This window comes from Aquarana catesbeiana, linkage group LG07 (assembly GCF_042186555.1).
Source record: "Aquarana catesbeiana isolate 2022-GZ linkage group LG07, ASM4218655v1, whole genome shotgun sequence".
Classification (NCBI taxonomy): domain Eukaryota; kingdom Metazoa; phylum Chordata; class Amphibia; order Anura; family Ranidae; genus Aquarana; species Aquarana catesbeiana.
The window spans coordinates 269,588,999-269,604,419 of NC_133330.1; the positions used below are offsets into that span (position 1 = coordinate 269,588,999).

At 44.9% G+C, this 15,421-nt stretch overlaps 1 protein-coding gene across 3 annotated transcripts in view; it reads right to left on the reverse strand.

Annotated features, from left to right (window-relative positions):
• The window catches only part of ACBD6 (acyl-CoA binding domain containing 6), a 146,594-nt gene that overhangs the window by 729 nt on the left and 130,444 nt on the right, over window positions 1-15,421 (reverse strand). For 2 of the 3 annotated variants that reach the window (XM_073593333.1, XM_073593334.1), the window contains exon 7: window positions 11,509-11,539. The exons of the other annotated variant lie outside the window; for it this stretch is intronic. In XM_073593333.1, the coding sequence (XP_073449434.1) occupies window positions 11,509-11,539 (31 nt within the window). The remainder of the gene's footprint in view (window positions 1-11,508; window positions 11,540-15,421) is intronic. 3 annotated transcript variants of the gene reach the window in all.

The window sequence follows — 15,421 nt, forward strand, 5'->3', positions numbered from 1 at the left end:
CACATTAAGTATAAGTATTCAGACCCTTTGCAACAACATTTGAAATTTAGCTCAGGTGCCTTCCATTTCTCTTGATCGTGGTTGAGATGTTTCTATACCTTGATTGGAGTCCACCTGTGGTAAATTATGTAAATTGATTGGGCACGATTTGGAAAGGTACACACCTTTCTCAGGGGTGTATTTAACGAGAGGCAAACAAGACCTTTGCCTGGGGCGGCATTTTCCAGGAGGGCAGCGTCTGTACCGGCATGATGCATCACCCTGGTATCGTTTTTTTTTTCCAATGGGACGGGTGATCTGTCTATCAAAGTGCCTTGACAAGGGGGAGGGGCTGTATGTGACGGTGCGCAGCGGGGAACACACAACTATGAAAGCTGTGATGTTTCCGGCGCTGTAATCAAACAGACGGCGGCGGCTCTCCTCTGCCTTCACTGCCTGCAATGGGGTCACGGGCTGCACTACTGGGGACACTGGCTGCGATGGGGACGCAGGCTGCACTACCGGGGACGCAGGCTGCACTACCGGGGACGCAGGCTGCATCTGACGGGCACTGGTGAGGCTGCATTGATCTCTTGTATCATGTCCGCAGTCTCTGACCATCTCCTGTACCATGTCTGCAGTCTGACCATCTCCTGTACCATGTCTGCAGTCTGACCATCTCCTGTACCATGTCTGCAGTCTGACCATCTCCTGTACCATGTCTGCAGTCTGACCATCTCCTGTACCATGTCTGCAGTCTGACCATCTCCTGTACCATGTCTGCAGTCTCTGACCATCTCCTGTACCATGTCTGCAGTCTCTGACCATCTCCTGTACCATGTCTGCAGTCTCTGACCATCTCCTGTACCATGTCTGCAGTCTCTGACCATCTCCTGTACCATGTCCGCAGTCTCTGACCATCTCCTGTACCATGTCCGCAGTCTCTGACCATCTCCTGTACCATGTCCCCAGTCTCTGACCATCTCCTGTACCATGTCCCCAGTCTCTGACCATCTCCTGTACCATGTCCCCAGTCTCTGACCATCTCCTGTACCATGTCCCCAGTCTCTGACCATCTCCTGTACCATGTCCCCAGTCTCTGACCATCTCCTGTACCATGTCCCCAGTCTCTGACCATCTCCTGTACCATGTCCCCAGTCTCTGACCATCTCCTGTACCATGTCCCCAGTCTCTGACCATCTCCTGTACCATGTCCCCAGTCTCTGACCATCTCCTGTACCATGTCCCCAGTCTCTGACCATCTCCTGTACCATGTCCCCAGTCTCTGACCATCTCCTGTACCATGTCCCCAGTCTCTGACCATCTCCTGTACCATGTCCCCAGTCTCTGACCATCTCCTGTACCATGTCCCCAGTCTCTGACCATCTCCTGTACCATGTCCCCAGTCTCTGACCATCTCCTGTACCATGTCCCCAGTCTCTGACCATCTCCTGTACCATGTCCCCAGTCTCTGACCATCTCCTGTACCATGTCCCCAGTCTCTGACCATCTCCTGTACCATGTCCCCAGTCTCTGACCATCTCCTGTACCATGTCCCCAGTCTCTGACCATCTCCTGTACCATGTCCCCAGTCTCTGACCATCTCCTGTACCATGTCCCCAGTCTCTGACCATCTCCTGTACCATGTCCCCAGTCTCTGACCATCTCCTGTACCATGTCCCCAGTCTCTGACCATCTCCTGTACCATGTCCCCAGTCTCTGACCATCTCCTGTACCATGTCCCCAGTCTCTGACCATCTCCTGTACCATGTCCCCAGTCTCTGACCATCTCCTGTACCATGTCCCCAGTCTCTGACCATCTCCTGTACCATGTCCCCAGTCTCTGACCATCTCCTGTACCATGTCCCCAGTCTCTGACCATCTCCTGTACCATGTCCCCAGTCTCTGACCATCTCCTGTACCATGTCCCCAGTCTCTGACCATCTCCTGTACCATGTCCCCAGTCTCTGACCATCTCCTGTACCATGTCCCCAGTCTCTGACCATCTCCTGTACCATGTCCCCAGTCTCTGACCATCTCCTGTACCATGTCCCCAGTCTCTGACCATCTCCTGTACCATGTCCCCAGTCTCTGACCATCTCCTGTACCATGTCCCCAGTCTCTGACCATCTCCTGTACCATGTCCCCAGTCTCTGACCATCTCCTGTACCATGTCCCCAGTCTCTGACCATCTCCTGTACCATGTCCCCAGTCTCTGACCATCTCCTGTACCATGTCCCCAGTCTCTGACCATCTCCTGTACCATGTCCCCAGTCTCTGACCATCTCCTGTACCATGTCCCCAGTCTCTGACCATCTCCTGTACCATGTCCCCAGTCTCTGACCATCTCCTGTACCATGTCCCCAGTCTCTGACCATCTCCTGTACCATGTCCCCAGTCTCTGACCATCTCCTGTACCATGTCCCCAGTCTCTGACCATCTCCTGTACCATGTCCCCAGTCTCTGACCATCTCCTGTACCATGTCCCCAGTCTCTGACCATCTCCTGTACCATGTCCCCAGTCTCTGACCATCTCCTGTACCATGTCCCCAGTCTCTGACCATCTCCTGTACCATGTCCCCAGTCTCTGACCATCTCCTGTACCATGTCCCCAGTCTCTGACCATCTCCTGTACCATGTCCCCAGTCTCTGACCATCTCCTGTACCATGTCCCCAGTCTCTGACCATCTCCTGTACCATGTCCCCAGTCTCTGACCATCTCCTGTACCATGTGCCCAGTCTCTGACCATCTCCTGTACCATGTCCCCAGTCTCTGACCATCTCCTGTACCATGTCCCCAGTCGCTGACCATCTTCTGTATAAAAATATTTTTAAAAACAGTCACTTTCGATATCGGTGTTGTTTCGGTTTTCAGTATCAAGGAAGATTTATTTTCGGTAACGGTTTCGGCACCAAAAAACCCATTCGGTGCATCACTAATGAGAAGGTATCTTGTTCTCTTTGTATTGCTTCCTTTGTGTGAAATCCCTAGTATTTTTGCCAGTCCCTCTGCTTTCTTATTAAAAACTGACCACACTAAGCAGGAGAGCACAGCATGGTCAGTTCTCTAGCTATGCTGGGAACCCTGTGTGCTCTCCTCCAATGATCAGACCTGTCCTGACACGCCCCCGCTGCACAGACATTCACTGGTGTGCTGCTGCTTTTCCTTTCCCCCAGATTTTATGCAGCTGAGAACAGAGGGAATGTGATCACTTGTAGAAAGAAAAGGCAAAAAAAATGTTTTTATCGTTCTAAAAAAAAAAAATATATAAAATACCTTTTGTCCCCTTTTTTATTTTAAACTAAATGGGTTGTTTTACAAGGTGATTGTTTACAATCACCAACTTTTCTTTATGTAAAAACCTTTTTCCCCAAAAGAAAAAAAAAATCTTTATGTGCTTAAAAAGTGTTAGCTGGAGTTCAGCCTAAATTTGTTAGCCAAGTCCATCTAAATTTGCTAATGAATCCAATAATACCCTCTCCCTACACACTGACAACCCTGTTGCTTAAAAAGGTGCCTTTGCTGGTTCTCCACCAAGAAAGTAGCCACCCTAGGTGTGTTGCTGGCCAGATCACCAGGAGAAAAATAAAGGAAAAAGCCTAAAGAAACTATGACTGCTGGTTGGAAGCTAATCAGCGGGGACCTTGAGTGGAGAGTGTGAACGAGTTTTGCTTTTGACTGCTGGTGATTGCTGTGTTGCATTTTTAGGTTCTTTTTGGGGCTTTTCTTCGCAGCTTTTTAACACCTTTTTTGTCATTTTTTAAACAGCTTTTTTTTTTTTCTTTCCTTCCTTCAGTCTACTAATTAAGGGGAGTGGTTAATTGGTCACAGGTGCTTGAGGCCTATATAACTTTCTGTCAAAGCCTGCTGGAACTCAAGTGGAGCTGGACTAAGTGGTGAGTTAAAAACCAGAGTTGAAAACAGGAGGTTATATCAGGGTTCAAAGTACCTGTGTAGTGTGAGTGTGTACCTGTGTATTGCAAGTACATGAGTGCTGGGAGTGTACTTGGGCTGTATTGAGTATTAGTGTCAGGTAGTATTGTGAGTACCTCAGTGTTGTCTGAGTAGTGTGTGGATGATGGATCGTTAGTACTTGTGTATTGTGTATGCACATTGGTCTGCAAGTACCTGTGTATTGTCTTGTTGAGCATTAGTGTTAGGAAGCTAGTTGTTAGGCAATTTGGACAGGGTATAATCCCCAATCTTAATTAAAATTAGTAGGGTGTTGAGATGCGACTCGGTGTACATCTTGTGGCATGTATGCATTCCTTGATCATCCGATCGAGGGTGAATACTGATGTTCAAAATGTAAGCACATTGTTTCCCTAGAAGCCCAGGTTGTGAATCTGGGGAAGCAACTGTCAGCACTGAGAAGACCCTCCATACTAAAGGAGAGCCGGGAACGTACCCGGCAGGTGCGGGCATGGGCCAGCACAGAGGCAGGTGGAGACAAAGGGGTGCAGGCACTAGCAAAGAGTAGATGGGTGACAGTCAGGAAGAATAGAGGGGGAAGCGCCAGGGAGGCTGATCCAGGGCTGGAGCATCCCAATAAGTACGCTCCATTGAGTGACATTGGTGAAACCAGTCAGGGACCAGCACTGCTGGAGCTGAGGGACTCCCCTAGCTGCCAGGGGAAGAACTCCTCCAGTGAGAGTGGGGGGAAAGCAAAGGGAGAGGAAAGACAGATTCTGGTGGTAGGGGACTCAATTCTTAGAAGGACAGAGGGCAATCTGTAACAAAGACCCAAACTGTATGTTGTCTACCAGGCGCTTGGGTTCGGCACATCACGGATCTGGTGAACAGATTACTGGGAGGGGCTGGGGAAGACCCAGTTGTCATGGTGCACGTTGGCGCCAATGACAACGTCAGAGGCAGATGGAGTGTCTTAAAGAACGATTTTAGGGACTTAGGAGCTAAATTGAGGAAAAGGACCTCCAAGGTAGTATTTTCAGGAATACTACCGGTACATCGAGTAACACCAGAAAGGCAGAGGGAGATTAGGGAAGTAAACAAGTGACTGAGGAGCTGGTGCAGCAAGGAGGGGTTTGGGTTCCTGGAGGACTGGGCCGACTTCTCAGTGGGTCACTAGTACTATAGAAGGGACAGACTGCACCTAAATCAGGAGGGTGCAGATCAGCTGGGAGTAAAGATGGCCAAAGAGTTAGAGGGGTTTTTAAACTGGGGGGGGGGGCGCCAGAGGTAGAGATAGTCAGCGCGGAACATATTCCAGAGGGTAGTATTGGGGTCATTGGTGGTAGGTTGACTAAAGCACATAAACCCAAGGTAATTATAGTAACAAGTCCTAGTTGCAATCTCGGAACACCCAATAAGAGGATAGTATGCGACTGGTCTAAACTACGTGGCATGTTCACCAATGCCAGGAGCCTGGCAGACAAGATGGGTGAACTAGAGATACTTTTGTACAAAGAGGATTTGGATTTTGTGGGAATATCAGAGACCTGGTTCAACAGCTCTCATGATTGGCTGGCAACCATTCAAGGGTATACCCTTTATTACAGGGATAGAGAGGGTAAAAAAGGGGGAGGGGTATGCCTATATATCAAGTAATAATGTACAAGTGAATGTGAGAGATGACATCACTAAGAGAGCTAGGGAGGAGGTGGAATCCTTATGGGTAGAGCTCCAAAAGGATGAAGCTAAGGGGAAAATAATACTGGGAATATGCAATAGGCCCCCTAACCTGGGGGAAGAGGGGGAGACGGATCTCTTATCACAATTTGAATTAGCAGCAAGGATGGGAAATCTTAATAAAATGGGGGATTTTAATTATCCAGAACAGACTGGGTGGAGGGAACCACGCATTCGTCTAAGGCTCGCCAGTTCCTAAATGTCCTGCAGGACAATTTTATGGTTCAGATGGTAAATGCACCAATTAGAAATAAAGCGTTACTGGATCTATTTATTACCAACAATACAGATCAAAAAATACAAGGTTAAGGGATCATCATCAGCATTCAGACTTTATAAAGAATGCAACAAGAAATGTAAGGGTGCAATTAGGGTGGCTAAGATAGAACACGAAAGACAAATAGCGGAGGAAAGCAAAAAAAAAAAAATCCCAAGAAATTCTTTAAGTATATAAACAGTAAAAAAGGAGAACAGACCATATTGGCCCCATAAAGAATGAGGAAGGACATCTGGTTACAAAAGGATGGGGAGATGGCGAAGGTATTGAATTTATTCTTCTCCTCTGTCTTCACGAGGGAATTGGGGGGGCTTCAGTAACTAAAACAGTGTTTATCCTCATGACACATCACAGGAAGCACCTCCATGGTTAACAGAGGACAGAATTAAAATTAGACTTGGGAAACTTAACATTAATAAATCACTGGGACCAGATGGATGCACTTGAGGGTACTTAGGGAACTCAGTCAAAGTAATTGCCAGACCATTGTTCCTAATTTTTACTGAAAGTCTACTGACTGGAATGGTACCAGCTAATTGGAGAAAAGCCAATGTAGCGCCAATATTTAAAAAGGGTCCAAAATACATCCCTGGGAATTACAGACCAGTTAGCCTAACATCAATAGTATGCAAGCTCTTGGAGGGGATAAGGGACTATATACAAGATTTTAGTAATGAGAACGGTATCATTAGCAGTAATCAGCATGCATGAATGAAGAAACGTTCTTGCCAAACCAATCTATTAACCTTCTATGAGGAGGTGAGTTGCCATCTAGATAAAGGAAGGCCCGTAGACGTGGTGTACCTGGATTTTACAAAAGCATTTGACACAGTTCCCCATAAAAGTTAACTGTACAAAATAAGGTTCGTTGGCATGGACCATAGGGCGAGTACATGGATTGAAAACTGGCTACAAGGGCACGTTCAGAGGATGGTGATAAATAGGGAGTACTCAGAATGGTCAGGGGTGGGTAGTGGGGTCCCCCCCGGGGTTCTGTGCTGGGACCAATCCTATTTAATTTGTTCATAAACGACCTGGAGGATGGAGTAAACAGTTCAATCTCTATTTGTAGAGGATACTAAGCTAAGCAGGGCAATAAATTTGCATGATGTGAAAACCTTACAAAAAGATCTGAACAAATTAATGTGATGGGTAACAACATGGCAAATGAGGTTTAATGTAGAAAAATGTAAAATAATGCATTTGGGTGGCAAAAATATGAATATACACTGGGGGGGGGGGGGGGGAGAACCTCTGGGGGAATCTAGGATGGAAAAGGACCTGGGGGTCCTAGTAGATGATAGGCTCAGCAATGGCATGCAATGCCAAGCTGCTGCTAACAAAGCAAACAGAATATTGGCATGCATTAAAAAGGGAATCAACTCCAGAGATAAAACGATAATTCTCCCACTCTACAAGACTCTGGTCCGGCCGCACCTGGAGTATGCTGTCCAGTTCTGGGCACAGGTCCTCAGGAAGGATGTACTGGAAATGGAGCGAGTACAACGAAGGGCAACAAAGCTAATAAAGGGTCTGGAGGATGTTAGTTATGAGGAAAGGTTGTGAGCACTGAACTTATTCTCTGGAGAAGAGATGCTTGAGAGGGGATATGATTTCAATTTACAAATAGTACTGGTGACCCCACAATAGGGATTAAACTTTTTTGCGGAAGGGAGTTTAACAAGACACGTGACCACTCATTAAAATTTGAAGAAAAAAAAGAGGTTTAACCTTAAACTACGTAGAGGGTTCTTTACTGTAAGAGCGGCAAGGATGTGGAATTCCCTTCCACAGGCGGTGGTATCAGCAGGGAGCAGATGGTTTCAAAAAACTATTAGATAAGCACCTGAACAGCCACAACATACAGGGATATACAATGTAATTATGACATATAAATCACACACATGGGTTAGACTTGATGGACTTGTGTCTTTTTTCAACCTACCCTACTACCCTGTTTCCCTGAAAATAAGACCTAGCGTGATTGTCAGTGATGGCTGTAATATAAGCCCTACCCCCCCAAATAAGCCCTAGTTAAAGTCCTTGTAGGTCTTATTTTCAGGGTAGGGCTTATTTGGGGGGTAGGGCTTATATTGCAGCTATCACTGACAATCAGGCTAGGTCTTATTTTAGGGGAAACAGGGTATGTAACTATGTATGTGGAACGTTAACAAAATGCATTTTTCATAGTGACAGACTGCAAAATGAATATCATAATAAAAAGGAAACAAATAAGCATTTTGATCCAGGAAATATTTTTAACCTGGCAAACATGCAAATATTTATGAATATGCATGCGTAACATGCATAAAAACACAATAAGCTTGAAAACACATAAAAATGCAAGTATTTTGGAGAGTAAAAGGGCAAGTCAGTCTTTCAGTATCTACATGGAATTCTAACAGCTCAGCTGACTGCTCTTCAGAGAATAAAAATGCCAGGCTATGTAGAATATATGTATATATCCATTCTACATACATTTAACAATATGCATCTGGTTGCAGCACTATTGCCATTCATTTCTGCATCTTCAACAGCTATATATAGATGTACCAGCACTGTTGGTAATGTGATGCTCACTGGATGACATCTTTAAAAGGCTGCTCAAATATTATTGCAAATATTCTTTGGAATAGAATGTAGCTACTTTAAAATCCGGATTGCACTTCTTTTCACAGTGATGACAGGAGAGATGTATATTGCCTCCTCCCCATACCAGATGGGTACTGGTCTGATATCAGCTCTGTGGCTTCCAGAGAATGCTGATTTCCACTGGGAGATCAGGAAAATAGTATTTCATACCCCTATTCCAGGGCATTTCCAGAATAGAGGCGGCAACTGGAGGGAGGAGAACTCCATGCTGACCTTGGATAGTCATAAGCAGGGAAGATGGATTTACAAGCATTTTATGGGGTGCCTGACCTTTGCGATTACCACTTGCTGTCAGGTTGCAGATAACTCATGAGAGCGGAGCTGCCCAGCACATAAAGAGTTTAGGGACAGGCAGATGTTACTTCAAGGTCCTGCTGTACAAAGACCTTCGATTCTGAGCAACAGGCCACTGCAGAAAGAGGTATGCATAATCTTCTCCATAGACATCTTAAGAAGTACTATAAAATAATGTGACATGCTCACTTTGAAGATTTACCTCTTTACTACAGAGTCAGGGTTATGCTTAAAGATACCCTGTCACCTAGACATACTTCTCTATTTGAACCCTTTATTCAAAACCGCAAAAATAATAAATTTGTGTATCAAATATAGTTTGTAGGGTTGCAGCGATGCCCTTTTTTTTTTTTTTTTTTTTACCGGCGAGTGCTGATACTTTTGATCAAGTACTCGCTGATACATAGTACTGATACAATGTGGTGCGATTTGCATCCATACAGAATGAATGAGCACAAATCACAAAATCACACTGCAAAGAATTGCATGCTATTTAAACAGAAATGCAGTGTGATTCCTGTTCGAATCGCATGCGGTTTCCCCACTGCTCCTGTGTGAACTCAGGCTTAAGGAGCGGAGAAACCTCCCTGAATGACTGGTTCCACCAGCTCAGGCTCCCATCTGATTGTGGACATCTGTGCCTACGGCACCTCCTGCCTCTCCCATGACTATGTTACCCACAGTGGCTCTCTCCCCAGTCTTCAGTGGCTCGAGCCATCCACTGGTCCCCCCCCCCCCCCCTTCCTCTGTACCAGACTGCCGATCCCCCAGTGTCAGAAAAGCCACTTCACCTGTCCAGGGATTTGAAATCGCAGCGGCTTTCTCTCTTCTCTTGACAGTACGGGCTGGCCAGCTTCTGATTAGTTAGCGCTGTCCATATGACGGTGAGGACCAATTTGAATCCCTGTAGTCTGTACTGTCAGCACTAGAAGGAGATGGCTCAAACCACTGGAGACTGGGGGGAGAGAGCCAATGGAAGTTGTGGGGGAACAAAGCTATGGGAGAGTCAGTTCTATGTGAACTTCACTATGACAAGCCTGGGTTCATACAGGACAAGAACCACACCGCATTTCTGTTCAATTCGCATGTAATTCTTTGCAATGGGATTTTGTGTCCACACAAAATGAATGGGTGCAAATCACACTGCAAAGTATCAGTTTCAGTATGAGGAGCATTTTCATGGGTACCCATGACAATACTCAGTATCGGTGCATCCCTAATAGTTTCCTCACCCCCTTATATTTACTTGCTACACCTGCAGAGAATCAGATAATTCTCTCCCCCCCAGACAGCTGTAATCTAAGCCCTGCCATTATGGGGCCCTGTCAGATGTGAACAGACTCCCTTTATTAAATTAAATCAGAGAATTAAGAATTAAGTCAGATCTCCATGATGTCAAAACTTTATTTACAGCTAGATGTCCTGCTGTCAGTATCACCTTGAGGCTTTGCTAGGAGTTGGAGCCACTACCACAGGCATGAATTGAGCTCTCCAGAGCACTGTGCAAGCAGTATTTTGCATCGGAGGTATCAGAATCCGACACTGCTGGAAGCATTGAATACTTATTTTTTGTGACAATGCCTGCAAAGTTACTAAGAGTCATAATAGGCAAATGAGAACACTATTGGGAACACATTGTATGGATTAGTTTTGCAGGTCCAAATAAAGATTCAAAAGAAGGTCTTTAACTAGTCTTTGAAGTGCTACACACGCCCCAAAAAAAGGTCATCATTGTACACAAGATGCTGCAGATTGCTGCATTCTCACCGACACCAGTTCTAGTATATTTGGGAAGATTTCTGTGGCATTTTTGTCTCACCTCTCTGCAATCTACACTATAGGCAAGGACAGTTTTATTGCCTGATGAGCAAAGAATGCTAAACAAGGGAAAAAAGTGGTGTCACTTCCCTGGCTGTGCAGTGTGGCAGTCTGTGATTTACATGAACGGATAATCAGATGCAGATCTCTATGAACAAGCCTCACATGTGGGGGAAAAAATAACAGACAAGTCATCTCACATAGAGTGATCAGCCAAGGGTTTCCACTAGGACTTAAATGAGCAATAGACATGACAACACCCACCTGATTTCCATGTTTAAAGTGGATATAAACCTGATTCATGAAATGTGAGCTGGGCACATATCTGTAGCGTTTTGTCATCTCTCTTCAAAGCACTATGTCATGTAGCTTTCTCCTGCTTCGTTCTTTTATCAGCCTGAAAACTCCTGACAAGTTCTCAATCAACTAAGATAAAACCAGGCTGAGTTTTGTGTTGGGGAGGATGCTATAAATAGATTAGCACTGAGCTAAACGATCCAACAAACAGAGATGAAAGTCTCTACCTATAAGGAGAGGGGATGTGTGCCTTTCCTCCAATCAGCTGTTTTGGCTGTATGCCCAGACTTCACTGCAGTGCTAACCAGGAAGAGAAAATCTAACACTATGTGCACTTTGTAAACTGTATATAAAGATGACAACAGCAGATATACATGTAAAACTTATGTAGGGAGATTTGTTTCATCTCTGTATCATCTGAGGCTGTTCACTTCACTGGGTATATGTGAGGGTTTACATCCAATTTAAGCTTTTGGCTCATTTTAATTACAGATAAAAAAGCAAAAGAACAAATTAGACTGAAGAAATAGACCTTACTTACCATAATGCAGAGGTGTCTGCCCTTCTGAATCCTGGGAGAGAAAAATATACACGGATCAATTGTGTGTACAAATTTAAGTATAGTTGTGCTAAATGGATTGGCAAAACTCCTAAAGATCCCTATAAGAGTTGACCAGGTTCAATGCTTATTGATAAAATGTCACATCAGAGGCCAGGAAAGCATTAACGTATTCTGGTTCCCCAGTTTGGAGAATGATACATTAGACTGATATATTCTGAAGCCCTTTCCTAAATAAGCTACAAACGTTTTATAAAAAAGGTAACTATAATTTAAATCAATGAAACTTCTACATAAATTGTACTACCACATTAGGCTTGTTATCAAATATGAACGTAGTAATATTCATCTGTGCATCAAAACCTGTCATAGCAGACACTGGCTCCAAATACACATTTTACCAAAGATAACAACCCCCCCCCTTCCTTTACCTCCGATAAAAGGAATATAGAGAGCAACAGCACCATGGACAGGGAGGACAGTTGTCTTTACACAGACATTATTATTAAAAGATAAGTATGGGTATTTTTTTATTCATATTTACCTAGGTGGATGCAGCATTTGTCCCCAGCGCCTCTAACACTGAGATCTGAGCGATCCAACACTGCAGATCGCTCGGTTCTCACAGCTCCCGAAGCAGAGAGCTGGTGACTATCAGTCACAGCTCTCTGCTCTGCCCCCTCCTTGCTCACTAAAGCACCGGGCTGTGGAGGGGGCAGGAGCAGCCAGCGGCTCGCTGAGAGGCTGACGGTCCAGGGATCTGGGCGGATCCCTACTCCATGGTCATGATTAGGCCGAGCCTGGACCGACTCTCGTCAGCAGAGAGCGGATTGCAGCCCACTCTCTGCTGAAAACGGGTCACAGGAGTGCAAAACGAACTGTACTCCTGTGATCCATAGGAAAAGTACAGCCAAACAAGCTTTGGCTGTACTTCTCCTTTAAACCCTGCATGTGGAAACTGCTAACATGCAAACAAAAGTTCCAAATAATTCCCATTTACCTTCTGCAAGACAAAGGGTTTTAGCTTACACATAATCAGATAAGCACTCAGCAGCAGCTATCTGGGGGGGGACCTTCTGATCAGTTTTTGTACAATATGCCTGTTCTCCTAGCATCATCACAGGACAGGGCACAGAGACAAAAGTAACCTGCCACAAATCTGGACAATTTAAACAGCATACAATGAAAAATTACAAAAGCAAAAGCTACCTTCAGTGAATAAACCATATATGAAAACTAGCAGATCCACAGACGCAGGCAACAAAAGTTCTATGCAAACCTCTTTCTATAACTGTGACACTTGCTCAAAGCCCCTCTCCATCTACCTAAAGGTGGAAGCCAGGGGTAAGGTAAGTAGATTTACTAACCATTTTTCCACCAGTGTATGGGGGCTCCGATTACCATAACTGTGCTGCTGACAGCCTGATCTTTGTTACATGGACATTCATGATTACTGGAAATTCACAAACGTATATTAAAGCTGACCTTGAGGCACATATAAAAAAAAAAAAAAAAAAAAAAGACTAATTTTTGTTCTGTGTTTATTAATAGAGCCTTAAAGGACCTCTGTGCAAGCACTGTAAGTACCGGAGTACAGTACTGCGCTGCATTGCTTGTGCTAACAAGGGACATGCTGATAGAAGACAGCGAAGTGACAAAGATTTCCCGTGAACACATTTTGTGTAGTGAGAGTGCAACATGTGCAATTTATTTTTACAGATGTGCTTTTCTATATTCCAATGATTGCATTATACACAAACATTTGGGGATTATCCCTTTACATTAGGCAGATATTCTGCATACCTACAAACAAGTGCTGAAATTGAATAAAAAAATACTTATGGTGTGTATTGTTTTAAATCAGGATAATCTGATCAATACAATGACAGGGGGAAAACAATAAGCAAAGCAATGTGATCACTAGGCTGAAGGAAAAAGTCTGCATTGGTAGTACTGATAGGAATATTTCTATTCAACTACTCACAAACATAAGTGAAAGCGGAAGGATTTAGAGGGTCATTTATGTGTTAAAGCTGATCTTCAGGTCTCACTAAACTTAAAAAAAAAAAGAGAAGTATGGGCACATTTTTTTGGATGTACTTCTCCTATGGATCAGAGGAGTGCAGTTCATTCTGCACTCCTGTGACCAGTTTTCAGCCAACAGTGGGCTAAAGTCAGAAGTCACTCAGCTGAAATAGGAGCTGGATTGATCCAGACTTTACAGTTGTGTTATGCCCTGTACAAACGGTCGGACATTGATCGGAAATTCCGACAACAAAATCCATGGATTTTTTTTGACGGATGTTGGCTCAAACTTGTCTTGCATACACACGGTCACACAAAGTTGTCAGAAAATCCGACCGTTCTAAACGTGGTGACGTAAAACACGTACATCGGGACTATAAACGGGGCAGTAGCCAATAGCTTTCGTCTTTTAATTTATTCTGAGCATGCGTGGCACTTTGTGTGTCGGATTTGTGTACACACGATTGGAATTTCCGACAACAGATTTTGTTGTCGGAAAATTTTAAAGCAAGCTCTCAAACTTTGTGTGTTGGAAATTCCAATGGAAAATGTGTGATGGACCCCACACACGGTCGGAATTTTCCGAAAACAAGGTCCTATCACACATTTTCCGTCGGAAAATCCGACCGTGTGTACGGGGCATTAGGTGTGAAAGAGCCCTTAAATAGTTCATTTGGACCGAGCTGGTTCAAACAAACTATTTATTGCACTAACAGCTGCAGTGGCTGGGAGCATTGTATAGCCGGGTATGTAGTCTCAGCTACATACAGTATTCTGCGCTATGTTCTGGGAGTAGGACGGGGACTCTCCATCTCGTTCTCAGCACAAAATTAAGTCAGGCTGAGAGCTGCTCAGTCCTTCAGAGGAGGCTTTTAATTCTAATAAAGAAGCCAAAGCTCTCACAGACTGGCTGAGGTTGAATTCATATATAATTAATGAAATTCAGCGCTTAGGATTATGTTGGGCTGCTGCCTCCTCTGGAAAACTCCAAAAATTGGAGCAAATAAATTGTAAAGGTGTGAGAAAGAGGAAGGTGGCGCTGCCCCTCAACTTAAGAGTGATCCTCAGAAGTCAATCACACTTCACATCAATGAGTGCAAGTGTTAAATGAATTCATAATAGTGTAGTGTATTAAACTTCCAAGCTGCTCAGCTCTTCAGAGGAGGCTTTTAATTCTAATAAAGAAGCCAAAGCTTCCACCGACTGACTGAGGTGGAATTCATGACATCATCAGCCTACATCTTTGTCATAGAATACGAAGGTTCTGAATGGCAGTAGCACTCAGCCCAACTCAGTTTTGTTCTTGGAGCAAGAAAGAAGATCTTGTCCTGCTCCCGGAACAAAGCACTGTATACACTGTATTTTGTGGAGTCTACATACAGTTTATACAGCGCTCCCACCTGCTGCAATTGTTTGTGAAGTAGGTAGTTCGTTTGAACCAGCCTATTTAAAAGTGGTTGCAAATGCACAAGGTGTTTTTGCTTAATGCATTCTTTGCATGAAGGTAGAAAACCTGTGTGCAGCAGCCCCCCCCCCCCCCAAATACTTGCCTGAGCCCCCTCTCAATTCAGCGATGTCCACGAGAACCTTGCTTCTTCCAGGACTCACACTCCTGATTGGCTTTTGCTGATCACAGCCAGTGAGCCAATCAGGAGAGGGGGAGTGGGCCGAGCCGAGGCTCCTTGGGTGAACGGACACACAAAGCCGCAGCTCGGGAGTGCGCCTGCTTGGGTGCCCCCAGAGCAAGCTGCTTGTTGTGGGGGCTCCCGGCAGCAGGGAGGAGCCTGGATGCGCCGGCTGGGACCAAAGAAGAGGCGGATCTGGGCTGCTCTGTGCAAAACCACTGCACAGAGCAGGTAAGTATAACATG